This window comes from Prinia subflava, chromosome 12, assembly GCF_021018805.1.
Source record: "Prinia subflava isolate CZ2003 ecotype Zambia chromosome 12, Cam_Psub_1.2, whole genome shotgun sequence".
NCBI lineage: Eukaryota > Metazoa > Chordata > Aves > Passeriformes > Cisticolidae > Prinia > Prinia subflava.
In genome coordinates this window covers 17451413-17473728 of record NC_086258.1, presented here as the reverse complement: position 1 = coordinate 17473728, position 22316 = coordinate 17451413, and the positions used below count along the sequence as shown (strand labels likewise).

General features: G+C 42.9%; 1 protein-coding gene across 1 annotated transcript in view; it reads left to right on the top strand.

Annotated features, from left to right (window-relative positions):
- Positions 1-22316, top strand: part of TBCD (tubulin folding cofactor D) — a 104316-nt gene that overhangs the window by 35823 nt on the left and 46177 nt on the right. Inside the window, exons 15-17 of the mRNA XM_063408886.1 lie at positions 9513-9669; positions 16411-16468; positions 20735-20764. Coding sequence (XP_063264956.1) covers positions 9513-9669; positions 16411-16468; positions 20735-20764 — 245 coding nt within the window. The remainder of the gene's footprint in view (positions 1-9512; positions 9670-16410; positions 16469-20734; positions 20765-22316) is intronic.

Genomic DNA, 22316 nt, shown 5'->3' with positions numbered 1-22316 from the left:
CTTCTCCCCATTGCCTGACCTTGCATTTGGAGGGGAGATGTGATGTGGAAAAGGTTTTAAACCCAGCTTCTTCCTGGAAGCTGCTGGTACCAGTCAGGTCAGTGAAATCAGCTGCAAGCAAAGTAGAACTGGAAGAAAAAGAACAGCTCATGTAAATTCTCCTTTGCTTTGGGCTTGGATGATACTAAAATTCCACATCTGGGGGGAAGATTCTTTGGTGGACCCCAGAACAGGACCATGAGAACTCCTGCTTGTGCAGACTTGTAGAAATACTAAATCATGATTTCAGTGATGTTGTTTCCACACTTATTTTTAATACACTTTGTCACATCCTGAGTATCTTATCAATTTCCCCAGTCCCCTGTTGGTAGCACCTTTTTCATTTACCTGAACACAGGTCAGATTAATTAAGAGCACCAGGGCTGACATAGTAAAATTTGGATTTATTGATATGTTTCTGCCAAGTTGCCCTTTTTAAAAAATGTGGTTATTTTTATAACTCTGTGGGGCTGCAGCTTTGGATTATCTTCTTTGGTGTAGAGTATACTTCTTTATTCTAGGTTCTTTTTAAAATTCAGTATTAAGTGTTGTTTATCTGTAGCTGAATTTCATGGATTTAATTACTGTAACATATTTCTGTCATTCTCTAAATATTACAAACTTCCTCGTATGTGTTTTTATATGAATTTTTTGGCTCAGCTTTAGCACTGAACAGAAAACAAGATGTCAGTTGCAGAAACTCTGCATCCAAAAGGGGATCTGGATACACCTCTCATCTCAGTTCTGTTTTCCCTCTCAGAATTCCATTCCTGGATGGATCAGTGTGTGCCAGGTGTTGCCCCAGTCATTTATCACCTGCACATTAATCAGAATTCTTGCCCTTCTGCTCTGGTGCCAGGACTGGCCCTGCTGGTTGCACTCAGGACTCCAGTTCTGCTCACAGGGGATGGCCACTGGTTTTCCATCACCAGTAATTTTTGCAGGTCTTTGCAGAGGTGCCTTAGCAATCTGTGAGCTCATCAGTTTTTCCAGGAGAGCAGCATGATCACAGGTAAATGTGGATATGAAGCTGGTGAGGCTCAGCTTCCCGCTTACAGGAACTGCAGTGTTCACCTGTGTCACCTTAGTTATGTCTGGATGTGTGGCTTTGAGCTAAGAAAGTGCTTTTTTCTTTCTGGGATCACTTGAACTGAAGTTTTTGAAGGATTTGGCTCTCAGCATCATGTTTGGGCGGGGTTGTTCCACACCATTCCCAGAAGGGGGCAAATGGATGTGAATATAACTGCTGTAACTCACACCATGCCCCGAAACATGACGTGATTCTCCTACAATATTCTCATAATTATTTTTTTCTATCCCATATGAATAGTTATTAGTCTTAATGCTTTTTTGAATAACACCTTTGAAATGTGCCTTTGTTTTTCTTAACAATCCAGTCCCTGACTCCAGAGATACGTCTGGGCAGATTACTGTGCTGGTATTTGGGAGCCACTTATTCAGGATTGCTGGAGCAAATTACTTGTATGGGAAAAGAATAAAAGCTCAGCAGTTAATAACAACTGCAGATCCCATTTTTAGATATTTCTTGTGGCCTGTGCTGTTTGGTCTGGAGCTAGGATGATCTTTCTTTGGGTTCCCATCCTCGCCCTTGGGCAGTGAAACATCTTGGGGGAAGTGGGAAACAGCAGGAATTGGGGCTGTAGGCAAAGGGATGAACTGTTTATAAGGCAGAGTTTTTAATGATGACTCTTTTTCCTGTCAGTCATTCTCACAGGGATGCAAAATGCACCTTCAGCTTCTGCTTGATGCTCTGGTTACAATTCTCTTTCCAAATGTATTCTTTTAAAGGTGATTTTCATGCCGAATGTTTTTTCCTTTTCTGCTTTAGTTTCAAAACTTACACCAGAGGTTCTGAGCCAGTTTTCTTGCCTCTGTGATAGTTCTTCTGATAGAATCCAGCAGCAGGAGCTGAGTTGTGCCATGTGCAGTTCCAGGGTATATAAACTCACTTTTCTTTGAGCCATCCCTGGTGTGGGGCTGCTGTGATGCTGCTCTCACCAGAGAGCAGGGAGGCACAGCACAAATACTCTCAGACTCAACGTATTTTTAGCTTTCAGTTATTTTCTGAAACATGTCAAATTTTGTAAATATTTATATGATTAATATATGTTTACCATTTCAACAAATTTTTGAAATGGGGAATATAAACCAGCAAATACAACCTGATGTTTTATTTTATTCAATTAAAAAATACTGATGCTGCAGTTCATGAGCTGCAGCTTGGCTGTTACAGTTTTGCATTCAAAGTTACATGTCACTATTTAGCTGTAAAATTTCAGTTGTTATTAGAAGGGATAGTGCAGATTAATTTGCATATGGGAGAAACTTTTTTAGCAAAATAGCCTGAAGTTAACTAAAATCACATAATCTGATGATGGATTTGTGTGTGATTCTACATTTGGAATTGCAGCACCCCAAAATGAAATATTCCTCACTCTACAGTGTATGCTAGAACCTAAAACTTACATTTCAGCGTGTGGTTTCAGTATGATTTCACAGCTTTTGTTTTGTGCTGTATTTGTGGTTTTGTAGGCTTCAGACTATTATTTATAGGGTTTTTTTTATTTAATTGGGTGGGGATAAATACTAAACAAACAAGAGAATCCCAGTTTACTTGAATTTCTGGTTTGCTTGTGAAAGGACGTTATTAAAATTTCTCTTGATGACAGCACAGTATAAACTTTCTAGCTATAATAAGGTGTGTCATGTAGAGGAACATGAACCTTCCTGAGCGTTCTTAACGTCTTGGTGGTGAGCTGAAGAATGTTCTGGTGTCACTGTCAAGGACTTGCTGAGCTCTGAGTAGTCCCAGCTGTCTGTGTTGAAAATCAGGGACAGTCTCTCAAATATAATCCATAGTATTGTTTCACCAGGAAATAATGCTCAGTGTGCATGATGTGATCCTGTTCCTGCTATAAAATCATGTATGTGCAAAGTTAAGGGTGAAAATATTTGCATCACTGGGGAGTAAGGAAAGGAAGCCAGGGAGAGCAGATTGGAAGAGCCCTGTGGTTACACTTGCAGGGAATTTGTGCTTATTTTGGGAGGATTCCAGCCAGGAAGATGTTAACCTTCCTACTTTTAACCTTCCTACTTTCTCAATACCCATACCCATTTATGAGGAATAGACTGGGATAGTCCAACAATCCCTTGCTCCTTTTTAAACTGTGGCAACAATGAAATCAGCATTTGAACAGAAGGGAATAATGCTGAGTGGATCCAGGGATAATGGCAGACTCAGGAGTCTGGTTCTGGTGGGGAGGTACAACTGATCAGAATCTGGAATTTAATTTTTTTTAATGTCAAAATAAATGAAAAATAGTAATAAAGAGTGAAAAATGTGCAGAGCTAGCCTTAACTTCTTCTGTTCATAAGTTACCTTGAGAATAAAAGGAGCATCAAAAAACAGTAGGAAGGAAATAGAGAGTGTTGAAGTCTGTTAGTGAGGGACCCGGGGCACATTGGAGAGGGGACCTGGCAGGTTATGATATCATGGGATTCCAAAATCATGATACTTTTTACATTCTCAGAGAGGTCACACACAACTCTACCAATATCGTAAAAGATCCTGACTTAGGGACATATTTGTGAGCTATTTCTGCTGAATGGTAAGCTCATGGTTTAAATAGGAAACACTGGTTCTCTCAGTTGATGTTTGCTCCCTGTTTTAAACATATCTCATTGTCAAGTGTATTTTTGGTGAAAGGTTTGTATGAAATGAAGCCTCTGGTGCTGTCAGAAGGTTTCAGGTGGGCTCAGCCAGTCTCAATAGCAATTGCCACAGCTTTGAAGGAGTATCTGTGTGTGCTGTGGGACTGCTGTGTCTGTGATTTTAAAATTCTCTCATCTTCTGGTGCAAATACTTTGTTGATTTTCTGTTGTTAATTTTTTCTTGTTAATTTGTTTAGAATGGATATGTGCTCTGGGGCAGTACCTTATTGTCTGTTCCTGGTACAGAGAAGACTTGATCATGTGCTGACGAAAGATTGGATTCCTGTGTATTTTGTCTTTTTATCTGAGTGTAGAGGGAATGGTGCTTACTGATAATTATGTATAACTAGATACACTTAAAAAAACTCCCAAGATCTCCTTTGTGTAGAAAAACTCTACACACAGTGGACAAAAGGGGCATTTTTACTTGTCCAATCTCACTGTGCCATTCATGAAAAAAAACCAAACCCAAACCAAAAATGAACTCAGTCCAGCTTTCCATTGCATTTTAGAAGGAGGTTTAGCTGAGACCAGGATTTGAATAGTCTTATGGAAATACATTATGTAGCTTCCTAAACTTGTTTACGTTCTCTATTTTGAAGGATTACCTTCTGTGTTTTCATGTTCCAGTAATTTTTTTGTTATGGGTTTGCAGCAGCCAGGGGTTGGAGGAGAGTGACAATGCACTAAGAAGTCAGGCTCCTGTGTTGGTCTGGTCTGTAGTGGTGGTGAATTGTGAGGCTTTTGGCAAAATTCCAGGTGCTTTTCATCAGAGATACAGGAAGAAGTGAAAAAAAAAAAAGAGATCTACCTGTCTTAGGTGGACTCTTTAGAAAATCGAGAACACCCAAACCTGAAAGGCTGGTTATGGAGGAATTCCTTCTCTCTAACACACAGGTGAACTTTAAAAGTGATGCACGGTCTTGAAAAGAGCCTTTTAAAAAGTTATAATGCCTATGTCACCGTAATAGTTTTCAAATTAGCAAGGAAGCATTATAAATAGTGCAGATTTTTTTTTTTTTCACTAGGCAGCAGGTATGAGCAGGAAGAAATGCTGTGTCTGGAGCCTCAGCAGGAAAGGTCCCTCCCCCAGCGCCACTGGGAGATGGGGTAAACACTGAGCAGGGAATAAATGACAATGAATTGCTTCTGGCTTTTTCACCGTGGGGTTTATCTCAGTATTGCACAACTTTAGCCTTAAGGCTGGGCTTTCTTGGGTGATACTTCTTTTCTGACATGCAGTATTATGAGTTTACAGAATTTTTATACTCCTTTAGAGTAAGTAATTCAGTTGCTGAGTAGGATTTCTCCACGAGCCTGTTTCTTCATGTCTTTAACTGCAGTTTGCTGCTGGTTCAGTCAGAGGCAGAGCTCTGTCAGCTCTACACCTGTGTGAAGGTCTCTGGTCTGGAGAGTCCCCAAAACACGGAGTGTTTCAGAGCTGTCCTGGTCCTGCTGCTCTAGTGCAAGCCAGGCAGGGGGCTTTGAGCTTTGCAGGCTGTGTTACGTAAGGATGTTGGGATGGACTGGCTGGAATCCAGCTCTGTCTGCTTCCTGCTTGCCCCTGGCCACGCTCAGAGCCCACACTCCTGTCAGTGCCTTTGGCCCACGGCACAGGGACCTGGCAAGCACAGCCAGTGTCCACTCCTAAACACTGCATTTAAGAACCATGACTGAGATCAGCCAGTCTCTGGGGCAACATCCAGCTTCACCAGCACCCGTTGTGTCAGTCTGACAGGCAGCCTTTGCATTCCACGCTTTCCACCCCCAGCAGCCAGGCAGACAACAACCTCCTGTGCTGCCCTGCCGTGATTCATCGCTGGAGCAGGTCTGTCCTGTGGGCTGCCTGAGATAGCTCCATGGAAAAACCACCACGTGACCCTATAATTAAAGACTCTCTTAATTCATTACGTAGTGAGAGACTGAAGGGAGATTGCAGCCAGCCAGACACAGCCCAGTCACGGGGCACAGGGTGCTGCTGGTGTTTGTGGAGCTGCCCCTGCCCAGCCCTGTGTGGGCTCAGCGCTGGGGGCAACCAGGAGGTGACAGCAGCCTCAGAGATTCTCACTCCTCACAGCCCTGCAGGGGCTGTGCTGCTCTTCCTCCTCCCCTAATGGCAAACTCCTAATGAGGTCAGCCCCGGGGGCAGGACTGCCAGAGGAGAGGTCACCCGTGGGTGGTTTTTAGGCATTGCCCTCGGGGATGTGATGGAGCATTCACAGGAACACGGAGAACCTTCCACAGCCAAAACAGCACACGCATTTCCTCATCCCACTGCAGGCTTCATCCTCTCCATGCAAGAGCCCTTTAAGACAGATTCTGGAGTCAACAACTTACCTAGAAAACGAGAACAATTCAGAGGTGATTGGCAGAATTTTAAACAAATACTTATTTCTGGTAATGTGCCAAACCTGAACTTTCTGGTGTTTGCATCTGTGTTGATCCAGTAAATATTAGTACAAGAGCCCTGACAAAGTTCCAGTCAGGAGCTGCCTCTTTCCAGAGGCTGGGGTGCCATGTAGGAGTGAGTGGTCTCAAACCTGATTGTCTGTGCATGGGGGAGCCAGAGCTGTGTTTTTAGGAAACAACACACTGCAGATGTCTCCACCTGATTTTTTAAGCCTGAGGCTCACGAAGAGGCTGAACCTTCACTTCTGCACTGAGTTGATTTTCATTGAAGAAAAATTTGAAGAACAAAATTGATCTTCTTTGTGTTGAATATATAACTAAGTTTAAGCTTCATTCATTAATGGCAGTGTTTGTAGCTGCTCCTGCTGTGACACTGTGCACAATTCACCCTTCAGGAATAGCAAGCATCCACTTTGTAGTACTTTGTCTTATATAATTCTAAAATAGAAGAATTTGCAAGATATTTTTTATGGATTGAAGCAGCTTCTCTGCCTAAATGGTCCCTATTAAAACATAATGCTTGTCCAAGTTAACATCAACTTACTTTGTTTTAAGTCACATATTTTAGTTTGAAATTAAACTTAGATAATTCTTATTTAACCCCAGATCCAATGAAAATCTGTTTTAAATTAAATAACTTTGACTTGACATTTTGCAATTTTCTTGTGGAGTCAAGGCCTAGGGCTGAGGAACAGGTTTCTGGTTGTTTTTTTTTGTTGTTTTGACTGCTGTATTTGTATCTTTTATATGATAAACATTGCACTAAATTAAAAAATTTACTATGTGGAGTTAAAGTGACAAAGGGCTCTGGACAGCACAGGTTATAGTCGAGGTTGGTGTAAAGTATGTTTTTAAAGGAGTAATGTAAGGGATCTTTCATTTAAATACATTGAACCCTTCAGTACCCAATGTCTCCCACAAGCTCCTTCACCAGACTTCTATTGCCTCTCACCTGCCCTGAGCATCCAACTGTGTAAAATCTATGTTTAAAAAGCAGAATATCTCTGCGACCTGTCTTCAGTACAAGGAAAAAAACCAACCCAACCCTGTTGTTTGTAATACCAGAAGTTGTTTCTTTATTTTCCAAGGCTTGAGCACAGGGCTGTGCTGCAACTGCAGTGACGCTCTTGGGCATGGCAGGGTGGGGTGAAGCAGGTGCTTATTGATACCTTCAGGCTACAGGTAAAGGTGACTGTGTTTTCTTGTGCATTCACAGACCTGCACAGGTGGATTTTGTTTTAATGACCAGCTTGAGAGTGGGCACTATTTATCCTCTGGTTTTGGTGGCACACTTTGTAAAAAAACTGTAGCTCTGTGAAAGAAGTGGGAACTTGTAAAATTAAAGCTAAGCTTTTAAAGTTAAACCTGTAAAGTTAAGGATTAGTTCGGGTCTTCTCCTTGCTGCGTCTTCCAGCCTCCTAATTAACAATAAAAAAATCATGTTCAGAATTTCAAAAATCAAAGTATTTTGTCTATGCCATACCAAACTAAAATAAGTTTCTTCTGGAAGACTTCTTTCCTAAAGTTTTTGGATTTTTAGATCTGTGATTTTTTGGGGGTAAAGTGATTTTAGGTGAAGATTTGACATGGTGTTTGAGGAACTCTAGAGCAAGAAATGAAGCTAAACCTGGAATTTTGGGTAGTGTTTCTTTTGGGTTTTTATAACTCCTAAAAACCAACAAGAAATGTAATGCTGGACTCTCTCTTTTGAACACACACATACTTGTGTCAGGAGCAGTTTTTATTCAGTATTTCCCATTATGGTTCACCAGTAAATATTCAACCAACGATAGCACAAAACTTCACCAGATGCCCCCTAGATCAGTATTTCTTCTGTTGTTCTTGTGTTTCTCATTAGTAGTGCTGCACACTTCACCTCGTTTCCCCTGTTAGTCCCACCTCCCCAGTGCCCACTGTTGTTTCCTTCCTTTTCTGTGTCTCCAGCCTTTGCAGTCACACAGAGCAGTGCTGTGAGTCCCTGATGCAGGAAAAGGACACCAGAGAGCTGTGAGAGCTCGAGCTGCTCTGGCCAACACACCCTGGAGCATCACCACTGTCCCTGATCCCTACAAACTGGTGCTGTGCCCAGCATTTGGGACATTAAACTGCAAAAAGACATTTTTTCTTTCACAGAGACAATCCAAATGTGAGGAGCAGCTGGAGGCGCCTTCTTGCCCCTCTTCCTTCCCTGCACAGAGGTGGAAGTGTGCTCGCAGTTGGAAGGAGCTGGAGTGGTCATTGCACTGAGGGAAACGTGCTGCAGCTTTGCAAAACTGCCTGTGGCGCCTGCCTGAGTGTTCCTGTAGAACCAGCAAATTCCATTTTTCTCATCAGTTGATGCAGCAATTTTCAAAACAAGCTAGGCAGCATTTTTAAATACTTTCATTGCAGTTTCTTAGGAACTGGGAAATGTCCAGCAATCCATCCATCTCTGCTGTATCGTTGTTCCTGATTGGGAATTGTGCTTTCTCCCTTGTAGTGTTTATGCTCCTATTTGCCAAATCTCACCCATTCCTATATCTACTGTTTGATTTTCTTTAGCAGGTTAAAATGAATTTAAACAGCCTTTTAACACTTCACTTCTCCAGTCATGGTGTCTATCTTTTTGTTTAAAGCAGCAGTACAGTGATGAACAGCACATGGAAGTTTTAATTATTTTGTGATTATATCCACTCAAGGATATCCAGGCACAGATTGCTAATGAAATACAGCTCAGTGATCCCATTTCCTGTTAATGGGATCACTTTGTGACAAGTATTTTCTAAGGAAATTTGATAAATTTGATACAAGAAAGAAAACCGAGAGTGAAATTGTTTCGGTTTTTTTTAGAGGCTGTTGTTTCTGCAGACATTGTTAATTTAATACAGTTGTGCCATCTAGAGAGAGATGTATTCAGATTTGCTATCTGGATGTGCAGATACCAAATGAAGGCCCTCTGGGGAGCCCCGCATTCATCTTGAACCCTGGCAACGTGTTTCTATAACGGTGTAAAATAATTATCCTTACAGGTTTTGGAAGCTTTTTCGTCTGTAGAAAAATGTTATTGACTCCTGCATGTAGTGACTGGACAAAGGGGAATGGATTTAAACTAAAAGAGAGTAGGTTTGGGTCAGATATCAGGAAGAAATTCTTCTCTGTGAGGGTGGGCAGGCCCTGGCACAGGGTGTCCAGAGCAGCTGTGGCTGCCCAGGATCCCTGGCAGTGCCCGAGGTTGGACATTGGGGCTTGGAGCACCTTGGGACAGTGGAAGCTGTCCCTGCCCATGGCAGAGGGTAGAACAGATGGTTTCAAAGGTCTAATTGTTGCTTGTGTGGTTTTTTTCTCTGCACCAGTGGTTCCTGTGATGCTGAAGGCGCTGACGTACGATGAGAAGAGGGGCGCGTGCAGCGTGGGCTCCAACGTGCGGGACGCGGCGTGCTACGTGTGCTGGGCCTTCGCGCGCGCCTACGAGCCCGCCGAGCTCATCCCCTTCATCAACCACATCTCCAGGTGAGCTGTGCCTCCAGCAAACTGGTACGGGTCATCTTTAAAATCTGTCAAAACTTAGGGTGTTTCATTTCCTTCTGTTCACCTGTTTTTCCAAGGAAAATCCAAAGAAACTCACTGTAAGATGGATAAGAGAAATCAGCGGAGGCTTTGGCAGGTGTCATCTTTTGTGTGCTTGATCCACCTTCTCTGTGGGGAGCTCAGTGACCTCAACTCAGGGAGTTTAACAAGAGAAGTTTAAGAGAGAGAAGATTGGGAACCTTAGTTCAGTAGAGGCAGAAATAACAAACCATTCTAAAATGGAGGAGTTGCTTTATGGAGTCATGAAGGGCTGGAAATATGGCTCTGCCACCTAGGACAACTTCAGTTGTTGAGAATAAATTGGTAGGATGGAGAGAAACACGGGATGGAAGCTGAAAATTGTTAATGAGCAGCTGTAAGGTGTTGTGGTTTGTAATGTCTTAGTTTTCCAACAAAACTGCATGGTCTTTTAGCAAGTATTAATGCTGTACAAGGCTTTACTTAAAAATCCTTGTTGTTATAGTGGCCATTCCTTTTGTAAATCAACTCTTGGAGGTAGAACTGCCACTCCAAAGACAAATGGTGAAAAAAACACATCAAATGAAGTATGACACACAGTTTCACCTATTGTGTCAGCAAGCCGATAATTACATACGGCTTTTTTTTAAATCTAGCCTTAGGTGTGTCACTGTTTTACTTAAAGAAGAGTCATACTTCTAGCCACAAGCAAATTGTTGCTACCCTTAAAAAATGCAGCACTCAGCATCTTGAAACAAAGTGCATAATATCCATTGTGAGCTGAATTACACAGCAAAAACATCTGCCTGGATAAGAATACACACTATTAGAGAAAAATAGTAAACACCTTCCAAAACTGTGATGAGTGATTGCAGTCCTGAGCTGCTGGCTTTGCTTAGTCCTGGGAATTGCACAAAGTTTATCCTGCATTCAGTGTTCTGCTGGAAGCACATGGGACCCACTTAGGCACCAAAATACATAAACTGCATCCTGCCCTACGTCCCCTTACCAGCAGTTACACATTAAAGCAAAGGGTGATTTGTAAGGGATTCTTTTTTCCTCCTCTTGTATCATTAAGTAATTGAAAGAAATTGTGTTTTCTGTAGTCAAGGAACATAAATATTTCACTTTGGAACAGTGAAAAGTCACTTTAAACTGCATGAAGTTAGATTTTTTTTTTAGTAAGATTTGTGACAGTGCTTTAAAATAAATCCTTCTCTCCATATTCACTGTCAGCTGATTCTTCCCTGTTTTTTTAGGAATGTTCTCTTCAGTGATGAAATTGCCAGAATATTCAAGTTGCAAACTTAGATTGCTGTAGATCATACATCAACCCTTCTCCTTCCTGACCTTACCACTCTTTTAAGAAAAAACAGAAATAAAAAAGATAGAGAACACTTACTGGAAATACATGCACGAGAGTATTTCTAATAGCACTTGCTTGTTTTTTTCCATGTCAGTTTTTTTTCCCAATCCATATTTCAACAAGATACACTTCCTCACATCTGCTTAATGGTTTGTTGAAGTGTAGTTAAACTGGTTTCTAGAACCTTGCCTCATCTATTCAAACTACAAGACCACAGAAAGAAAATTCTTGGCAATATAGACGAAACTTCACTTCTTTTGCAGGACAGTTTTGCTCTTTCTTGAGATGCAGACACTGAAGTTGCTGTTCAAGCATATCATTATAAAAGCACTATTTGACTGAGCTTTGTTTCTCTCCCAGTCTCTACATGCAGCCTCTCTTTTTAAGCTTACCTGTGAGGAAAGTGAAACAGAATTTAATGACTTGGAAATGTGGGTAATTTGATTCCTGCCCCCTTGGGTGTGGAAGTTACTGTCTGTGAAGTGGCAGGTGCACAGTAAGGAGCTGAACTGTTTTGTTTAAAACCTAAACAAAAAATAAAAAGGAAAACATACTTGCACTCTGTAATACAATTAGAGTGATTAAATGGTTGCTGGCTATCTGAACTGTGTGGAGCTGTGCAGGGTGCAGGTTCCTCTGCCTGTGGTGGCTGGTGGGGGGGATCAGGAGCTGGGATCTGTTGGGATCCCCTGGGAGCTGGGTTCTGTTGGGATCCCCTGGGAGCTGGGATCTGCTGGGATCCCCTGGGAGCTGGGTTCTGTTGGGATCCCCTGGGAGTTGGGCTGTGTTGGGATCCCCTGGGAGCTGGGCTCTGTTGGGATCCCTGGGAGCTGGGCTCTGCTGGGATCCCTGGGAGCTGGGCTCTGCTGGGATCCCTGGGAGCTGGGATCTGCTGGGATCCCTGGGAGCTGGGCTCTGCTGAGATCCCTTGGGAGCTGGATCTGCTGGGATCCCTGGGAGCTGGGATCTGTTGGATCTGTTGGCTCTGTCTCCGTGCAGCAGAGCACGGGCACACGCTGTGGGTGCAGGGCACGAGGGCGGGCAGCCTTGGCTTCCCCGCGGGGCTGCCTGGCTTTGGGAGGGGGGAGCAGGCAGGTGTGGCTCAGGGTGGATGATGAAGCTTGCTCCAGGGCAGGATTGTCCTGCAGAGCTGGGGAAATCTGAAGCATTGCTTTGAGCTATGTCCTGTACCATGATGAAATATGGAGAATGGCTTTCTGCTGCTGTGTACCTCCAGAGGAGAGCTGGGTGCTGAAGGCACTTGGTAAAGTGACCTCCTGCAAGGGGTATCACAGACCTTTCCTTTCCTTTCCTCTCCTCTCCTCTCCTCTCCTCTCCTCTCCTCTCCTCTCCTCTCCTCTCCTCTCCTCTCCTCTCCTCTCCTCTCCTCTCCTCTCCTCTCCTCTCCTCTCCTCTCCTCTCCTCTCCTCTCCTCTCCTCTCCTCTCCTCTCCTCTCCTCTCCTCTCCTCTCCTCTCCTCTCCTCTCCTCTCCTCTCCTCTCCTCTCCTCTCCTCTCCTCTCCTCTCCTCTCCTTTTATAACTCCTGACCATTTTTCTCATTGTTCTTTTCCACACGTGTATTTCTTACACTTTCACCATTTTACTTCAAATTTTTGGATTGGAATAATGCACTGAACAGTGTAGGAAGGTGGGTGGCCAACAGGATGTCTGAGGGCTCTGTGTGAGTGGGTTAGAGGGACCGCAAAAGTAGGCAGTGTGGAAATGGGAATGGTTACAGCATTAATACTCCTCAGACCTTCTTCTAATTATATTATTATATTAATAAACAGGAGGAATTAAATCTGAATCATTTGCAGTGTGGCCCTTGTGCTTGCTCCTTCCCCTGTGTGGCTCCTGCAGTGCTGTAACACAGCTCCACGGGACAAAGTGAAAAGGGGAACTGCTTTGGTCTCAAAAATTAAACAAACCCTGAGTTTAGATGTGTTTTTGTTACCCAGCTCTCTGTAGCCCTCCCAGGTGGGCTCTGGCACGACAGGGGAGGTGCAGAAGGGGCTGTTTGCAGCAGCAATGCTCAACAGACCCCAGTCTGACTGCTCTCATCTCCTTTTCTTAACTTGCTTGGGTTGTTCAAACCCACTTTGCTTATGGTGGTTATTGTGCCTTTCCCTTTCCTAACATGCAGCAGGGAGGAGAATTTGCTGTCCTGTTACCACTTCACCCTTTTTAGGGCTCAGGGAGGAAATTTTGGTTTTGTACCAAATAGGCAAGAGGTTTGAGAGTTTATTTTTCTCCTCCCACAGCTTCAGGATGGCAAACTGGAACTGAGGGTAGAAGCTTCAGGGGATAGCAGCAGGATCAGCTTCTTGCTGCTTGTGGCTAGTGGAGACTGGAAGTGCCTGCTACAGGTGATAAAGGGAATTCAGGTTTATTGCCTGGTACACCTGGTGCTTGTAAGTTGAGGGCAACTGGTGTTTGTGCTTATTTCTGTGTTCTGATCTCTCTCACCTGGCCTGCCTCTGCTCCCTGGTTTTTTCCACCTTGTCAGGAAGGGATTGAGGTCCACATGGGCTGGGGAGTGCCCACAGACATACTTTGAGACCTTCTAACTTTCCCTGAAGCCAGTTAGGTGAGTCCTTGGGAGAGAGGAAGGGATAATGAGCAAAGGGAGAATTATTAGTTGACTGATAAAATTGCAACTTACTTTTTAAAGTCTGTTTATGTTTATTGTGCATTTAACTGCTGTTGTGCATGCAAGCTCCATATGCCTCAAGGAGCTAGGAAAAGTGTTCCATAGGGACTGGAGGGTGCAAAGGAGCCAGGAAAGGTGTTCCACGGGGACTGGAGGGTGCAAAGGAGCCAGGAAAAGTGTTCCACAGGGACTGGAGGGTGCAAAGGAGGCAGGAAAGGTGTTCCATGGGGACTGGAGGGTGCAAAGGAGCCAGGAAAGGTGTTCCATGGGGACTGGAGGGTGCAAAGGAGCCAGGAAAGGTGTTCCATGGGGACTGGAGGGTGCAAAGGAGGCAGGAAAGGTGTTCCATGGGGACTGGAGGGTGCAAAGGAGGCAGGAAAGGTGTTCCATGGGGACTGGAGGGTGCAAAGGAGCCAGGAAAGGTGTTCCACAGGGACTGGAGGGTGCAAAGGAGGCAGGAAAGGTGTTCCATGGGGACTGGAGGGTGCAGAGCTGTGCTCTGCTCTGCCTGGCAGTGGGCAGGTGTGGTGCACTTGGGACAAGTCAAGGCACAATCCTTTGAGTAGCTTAAAAAAATATCCCACTTGGTTTGACATAAACAGTTTCTTTATGTTAGGAAATCCTGGTGCAGTATCACATAAACTCCCACGGCCAAGCAGACAGGTGAAGACACCTTGGAGGTGTTTCCACCCTCTGCACTAAGCCTGGCCTTGTGGAGGATGTGCCTGCACTTCCAAGTGGGAATTAGCCTGAAAAGAGTATTTGTGGAGTCTGATGAGCTAGAATACTTCATTAAAAGGATTAACATGAAACTGCAGTGTGATTTAGGAATTTAATGGGGCAATGGTAGAATTCCTGGGGTTTTTCTTTTGCTTCACACAGTGTTTGGTTGCAGCACTGAGTGACTAGGGTGGCATTGCAGACAATATCTTGCTTTGCTGGCTTTACTTACACAGCTTTGTCTTAAGGTAACAGAAGAGTAAGAAAAAATTGAAAGTACAATGTGATTATAAGATGAGCTCTTGTTTGATGCAGTGAGGGCAGCACTCAGGATTCTGAGCTTCCTGGTGTGGTGAGGGGTTTTGTGTGGTTGGGTTTTTCCCCCCTTTTCAAAAAAGGCCAGTATTGAAATACTGCATAACTGACAAATTACTGTTCTAGCTTCTAGTCTGTATAACCAAAAATGTCAGGCAGAAATTTGCTTCTTTTTCGTTTCAAGGATAATTTTCCTCACAATTCCTTTAGTCCTGAAAGTTCTATAATTAAAACATTTATGGGAGCTAGTCATATCATTAAAACTACATACTTCTTAAGTATCCTTTTAAAATAATTTTAAGTCTCTGTGTCTGCCAGAGAATTAGCAAGCACATGAGGAGTGTGTGTCTGAGCCAGCAGTTTTTCAGCAGTGAGCCATGTGTGCTGCTTCCTGATGGAATGCTTCCTGAGCATTTGCTCTTCCAGGCTCTGTTGTTTGGATGACCTCCTCTTTCCTCTTGTCTTTGTGGCACAGAGGGTATTGCTCCTGCAGGTAGCAATAAGAAGGCATTAACTGCCTTTAGAACACTTTATTGGGTTTTGTTTTCATTTCATTCTGGCTTTCTGTCTCCTGTTTTCCCTAATGGAGATAAACTGAAATTACAGAGGCCAAGCTGACGGTGCATTTCAGAGACTTGGAACAACACAGTATTCATCACTGTAGGGAACTGATAGCCACTACCCAGGGAAGTTTGATATTATCAGTGTAATTAATATCCTTATGCTGAAGCAAAGCTATCTTGAATTTGCTTTTCAGCTAGTATTTATTTCCGGTTTTGCCTGGAGTCAATAAATCATGTAATGAAGAGTTTCAGGGTTTGAAAGGAATAATTTTCTGCTTAAATGATTCTCCTGAAGTGATGTTTATTTGTTGCTGGAGTTAATTGAATGCTGGAGGTGGATTTCTAAAGCTGCAGACTGTGTGTCCTGGGATATGTTCTCTCTCTGTGTTGTGTAGAACATCTCTGAACAGCAGCTCTTTTGAGGCAGAAGAATTACCCCATGCAGGGTCACCAGACTTAATGCATGAAGAAATAGTTTCATATAATCATCCTTCTGTCTCTACAGGTCACCCTAAAAAACTGCTTTGAGGTTTATCTTGCAGGTTGCTTTTTTTCCAGGATTTGCATATTGTTTGATTTTTGTGCCTTACAGGATGTGACTGTTCTTGTGGAGATAACTGCAATTTCCATTGCTTCACTTTGTGTTGTGTTTAAGCCTTACACAAGACTTGCTGTACCTTTGGCTATTGAGAAACTGTATTTCCAAGTTTTAATTTCAAATTGCACTGAGTCTGACATTAGACATGATTATGTGCAGGTTTTACACCCCTGCTCTGTTTAAAACAGAAAACTTTTCCGTGCACTAAAACGTGTTTTAAATTTTTTTTTGTTTAAAAATGTATTTGTGTATTCCATAAATTCCTTTAATTCACTGGGGTGGCTGTTGTCCTGTGGGAAGTCCACAGCAAACTAAAGAAACAACAAAGTACAAGGTGACTTCAACTCAGATTTTAGTTCAGGCTTGTATTTCTAAATAAGCTGCTTAGAGGACGTGCTGCCTGTTCTGCTTAGAAGGCTAAATGTTGAAATGATGGCATTGCACATTTCTTTTCATATATTTGTACTAATGCTCAATGTTTTATTTCCTCAGTGCATTGATTATTGCTGCAGTATTTGATCGTGATGTTAATTGCAGAAGAGCTGCTTCTGTAAGTTACCACATTCCAGCTTCCATGCCTCTGTTTTTTGTTTGTTTTCATTTAATAATTTGTGGACTTAACTACGTAGAACTACAGTAGAGAAGCAAAATATTATGTTGGGAGCAAAAAAAGTGTTTTTTTAAATACTTGGAAGTATCGTGTGAATTTAGATGTTAAATTATAAAATCCACAGATGCACATCTTGATTTATGGCCACAGTTAACAGTCTGCTGTATTGTTGTCATGATGATCAGGATAAAGTATCTTAAGAAAGAATTATTTAGAATTTTTAGTCACAAGTGCACAGACAAAAGGGTCCTACATAATACACAGTTACTGGCTCTTTTGCAAGTCTCCAAGCTGGGGAATTTTGTGAGGTTACACTTTCCTGATTGTGCATCTTTACTCTTTAATCATGGTAAGTTGAAAATTTCTAGAATAATCTCTCTTCTTCAAACATATTTTTAGTTGTTATATAAAACTGTTTCCATAGGACTGGGAATTTTTAAAGGAGTGACAAAGCCATTAGTCAGATACTGTTAGGCAGTGAATAGAACTGACACCAAGGTATATTCTGTGGAAACTTTTCGTAGAAAATATTTATGCTGTTGAGAGGAACATTCTTAAGAGAAATGGAGAATTACAGATTTCTATAGTTACAGAATTTGAGAAGAAAGAATGGAGATCTTGTCTATGAGAATTCAAATCTGTGTGTTGTAGGTATTGAACTTGCTTTCTTTTTAAAAAAGAATGAATTGTGTCTTTTAGCAGATAAATCATCTTATGCAAATGTAAAAAACTCCACCCTATAACTGTATCAACTCAGCCAGGACCAAAGAGGGAGTGCTTGCTAAAGAACCTGACAATAAATGTCACTGTGAATGTGTTAAAAAAAAGGACAGCCTTTGCAACATGCACATTACCAGCTCTGTCTGATTTTTTTGACTGTAATTTTGAAAGCTGATGTGTTTACACCATCAGGAGGTTTCTCAGGGATACCTGGATAGCATCCTCACTTTTTGTAGCCACGCCTGTGCTGGTGTTGAAGCTGCTGAATGAAGCTGCAGCGTAATTGCTGGGGAAGTGAGTCAGTGCTTGAGCAACCCCACCACGGCTCCTCAAGGTGCTCAGAGCACAGCAAGCCAAGATGCTGCAGATTGCTGAGTAGTACTTCCCCCAGACTTCAGCTCCTACATTTTAGAAACTGCAGAATTTGCTGTTCTTGGCTGATTTAAGTCCCTTTATTCAAATCAATTCCTTAGAGGACTTTCTGCAAAAAACATTGGGGAGCACAGGTGGTGAAAAGTGAATTATTTGTATGATCCCTTGGAACTGTCCTCAGAATCAGGGTTTATGTAGACACCAAGGAGAAATCTTCATAACACAGCTGCCACTCCAAGTGTGCTGCTTACCTTTGGTGGCTTGATTGAATTGTCCTGTGTGACCATCAGTGTGTTTGTACACTTACAGCTGGTAGTTTGACCATGAGCTGTGTGCTAGACCAGCCAGATAAAGCTGAGAGCTTAGTGCAGCCTGAGTATCTGTATTTCTAATTACAAAACCCAGCACATTTCTCCTCAATTTCCTCTTATGCTGTAGCCCAGGCTCCTGAGCTATTTGCAAGTCAGCTACCTGCAGTCTCATTTTTTTCACTAATACTTTCTAATTCAGAGCTGGTCAAAAAATTTGTAATAGCTGTTTGATAGACATTTATGAAATTACTAAAACCTTTTTCCTTATTTTAGAAAGGCAAAGAAATATGTTGTGTTTACCAGCCATTATTACAATTTTGAAGAAAAATACCTGGGAGTGCTAAATATTTCCAATCATTACTACAGTTAAACACATATTTAAATAAACAACAGGTTTAACTAGATTTTCCATCTCTTACAATATGTAATATATTATAATGCAGAGCACCAATAAAATAAAATAGTGAATAGAGACATTTTGAACCCTGAGGTTAGAGAGACTAGAACAAGACTCTGCTTTTGAAGCTCCACAAGCATTCTGGGCTGGCTTGTGCAACGCTTTCATGAATAAGCAGTCTAAGGAATAATCAGATGAATAAGTGATGTTGAATTGGACTCTGTTCAGCTCTGACATCTCAAAGAGAGGCTTTTTTTCCCCCACTCTTGTTTTCCCTAGTTTTAAGTGAAATATTTTTAGAGAATGGTGTAATTTTTTTTTCTGTAGGAAAGAAGAGTTTTCAGGTTGCCAGACTAGTTGGTCACCTTGGTTCTGATTTCTTGGAATCTGTAAATTGGTGTCTTTGTATCCAGTTTTTCCATGTCCAGAAGGGGATTGTATAAAAAATGAAAAATTACTCTCAAAAAACACTTGAGGTATTCGGCATCTCTTAGGAATTTGGCATCTTTTAGGAATTTCAGAGCTTTACAGATTTTGTATCATTTAGGCACTTGTCTGAACAGCACATTTTTAATAACATTGTAATGCAGTGGTTGAACTATGAAACCCCTTGGATATGATAGAGAATGTCATCCTCACTGAAATGTGCCTGTGCTAAGTAAAAAAGGGTCTCAGCAGCATAAAATATAGAATTATCCAAGTGGGAGAAGACCTTTAAGATCATCAAGTCCAACTCCCCAGTCCACCACTAACCCCATTAGAGGAGGATGCTGGATACACCAGAGTTACCAGAAAATACGTTCTGCATCCCAAACATACCTTTTTTTAAATGGAATGGGCTAAAAGATTATCACCTAATTGCCCTCTTTTCACCAAGGGGAGCTCAGAGCTGCACAAATAACTGGCTGCAGGTTATTGAGATCTGATTGCTCTCCAGAGGGTGCATGGCGTAAAGCACAGCCTATGCCTGCAGTAATGTATTGAGGGGAGCATAAAACAGGACCTAAAGCTGGAAGTAGAAAGAAATGAATGCTGCAGAGTGACAGGCACTGCTGTCCTGGCTTGGGAGTGAGGAGAGGAGGGGAAAGAACCCTTGTCAGCAGCTGGGCTGCAGCATCCAGCAAGGAGCAGCCCCAGGGCACCGCTGCAACCCCAGGGCACCGCTGCAGCCCCAGGGCACCGCTGCAGCCCCAGGGCACCGCTGCAGCCCCAGGGCACCGCTGCAACCGCAGCTCCTGCTGCATCCCGGCTGGATGTGCTGCCCGGGGGCACTGCTGGCAGCAGGTGGGCTCCCAGCCTGTGATCCGTGCCCTGTGCTGCCAGCAGCAGCTGGACCTGCCCGGGCAGGCGTGCAGGGGCTGCAGGCAGCAGCCTGAACAGGCAGCAGCACCTCGGGAACGCTCCAGGAGGCTCCGGCTCCGTCCCGGCTGGCGTCAGCCCTCGCTCCACCTGTGATCTTCATGGAGCCAGCTCAACCTGTTGTTGTCACAGGTGGATTACCACAGGGCTGCTGGGTTTGTGGAGGAAATACAGAAGCTCTGGCTGGCCAAATTCTTGTGGCGTTTCGGTAAACATGAGGAACTCCCCCGTCGGTTAAAAGTGTTGTCCATCACTGGAAAGCTGTGTGTGCAAAGAGAGTGGCAGTTCCATGGAGAAGTGTACAGATAACAATGATCTTCCCTCTCTTAAGAGTTAAAATTTACAGAAACCTTTGTTAGTGCTTAGGTTTTTATGGCCTTTAAAGGGATAAAAATAATGGACTTTTTCACAAGAGAGAAAATTCAAGTAGGGAATTAAGTAGGTTTTCTTCTGTATGCCATACGGAAGTAGACAAATTAACTTTGTGGTTGTTTTCATTGCATCTTTGTAAGATTTTGAGTTTATCTAGTGCAAAAGACAAGAGATACACGTATTTTTTGCCTTCAAATTTTACAAGCCCAGAGTTTCAGTGTGCTTTCAGACTCATACTCTGCAGATAAGCATTGCAGTCTCAATGGTTTTTCCCAAAGTTTTCATCAGCAAAGAATTAAACTTTGCCCACTCCTAGCAAACGATTGAAGTCAGACAAGAGTGAGTTGCCTCAGTTGCTGTTGTCTACAGGCATTGAGTTTCCATCCCAGGGCCAAGCCTGGTGTCACTACTCCCAAGCACTTGTGTGGGTGTGACGAGTTTAATAAACCTGCATTCTCAAACTGCTGCCGTGCAACGTTCGGCTCCAGGAACAGCAGAACGTGGAGATGCAGAAACAGAAAAGCCCCGCGGGCTTGTTCTACTGACAAAGTTTACTTTATTTAAAACAGAAAAGCCATGGGTCATTTATATTGTTGTGTGTTTTGAATTCATCATCTGGTGTTTATCAAAAAGCAAACCTGACTCGTTTTGGTGTGTTTGTTCTCTGCTCCTCAGGCTGCCTTCCAGGAGAATGTTGGGAGACAGGTATGGTGACTTCCCTGCATCTTCATTCATTTGTGCCTCGGAGGTTACTGTAAGCATGGAGTGCCTAAAATCAAAATTAGACACTGTGGTGTTGGAAAAATGGAGTGAAAGAATGTCACAAAATGATAGTTTTCATTATGAGCAGCAAGTTCTTGTGGAATACTTTTCTGAGGTTTGAATTTTTAGTACTCCAGTTTGGGAAGAAAATGAGCTTGCTGGTAATTTTCAGTCCTTCAGGAAAGCAAAACCAGCATTTGAACTGGTCATTGTACACCCTGGAAACTACAGTGCTTTTAAAGCAGGAAAAATGCAGGTTTTTGGTTTTTTGTTTCATTGAATTTCTAGTTTTTAATAGAAGCAGAACAACTGAAGTGGGCTGGGCAATCATTGGTGTAGTTGATGGTTCCACAGGAAACAAGGCTCAAGAGTCTTCAACTCAATTTTTGGGCTTGTCTCCCTTGTACCACCTAGATATTTTGAGAAATCTGATACTTTTTGGAGGTACCCAAGTCCTTTGGTAAAAAGTATTGTGGTAGGTTCCTATGTAACTTAGCAACATTTAAGTAGTTAAAATCCTCAAGACAACTTTGATTTTCAAACTTGGAGAAGCAAATAGGGTAAAGCCTTGAATTTACTGGTTCCTCACCAGGAATTAATAAAGCTGAATATGTTAAGAGAGAGAGAGTGTGGGGAGGAATGGTTCAGTCACTGTATCCCTGTGAACAGAGCAGAACTGGTGAGCATGGTTAAAGCAAGCTGCTCTTTAAGGGATCTTTGTTAAAATGCTGTCACCTGAGCATTCCCAAAAATCTCTGTGTTCTGAGCCAGAATATTATTCATTTAGAACTCTGGCTGTTAAACCATCTGTTCGTTTTCAGTGTGTATTTCTAGAAAGAATTAAGTGAATAGCAGAGAAAGGGTGCAAGAAGACTGGGAAGAAGAGAGGAGGGATTTTTGGTGCCCTGCCCCAGCTGGGTCTGTGATGAACAGAAGCCAGGGTGACTCTTCTGGGGCTGCAGCTCCTGCCCTGGAGAGCTTGGGTATCACACAGCAGCCCAGCCTGATTCCACTGTGAGGTGCTGAATAAAGTAAATAACACCCTAGCCTGGCTTAGCTCCAGGGGAGAGAGAGCTCCTGGATGCTGCAGGTTTAGAAGAGCTTCCATGGAACAAAAATTCTGTGGGTTTTTTTTCTTTTTTAATTTCTTAATCAGAAGAGTACAGTCCATGTTAGTTTAAAGCCAGAAAGGTTCCCTACAGACTCTGCTTTGACCCACAACTGAAATGTGTCATCACATGATGATGATTTCAGCCTCTGTGTTGGCACATCAGCAGTGAACCAGTGAGTTTTCATGGCATGGAGGAGCTGTCAGGCTCCAGCTGGTTCCTGCAGAAGGTCAGAAGTTTTACTTGCTGAACCATTCCTTGGTGCTTAGGAAAATGGTGACTTAATGAGTAGATCCACCCTCTGGAACAGTGTGTTGAAAGAGACACCCTTCCTCTGTACTGCAAGGAGCTAAAACACATTCTCCACCTGAGGTGGAGATACTAAA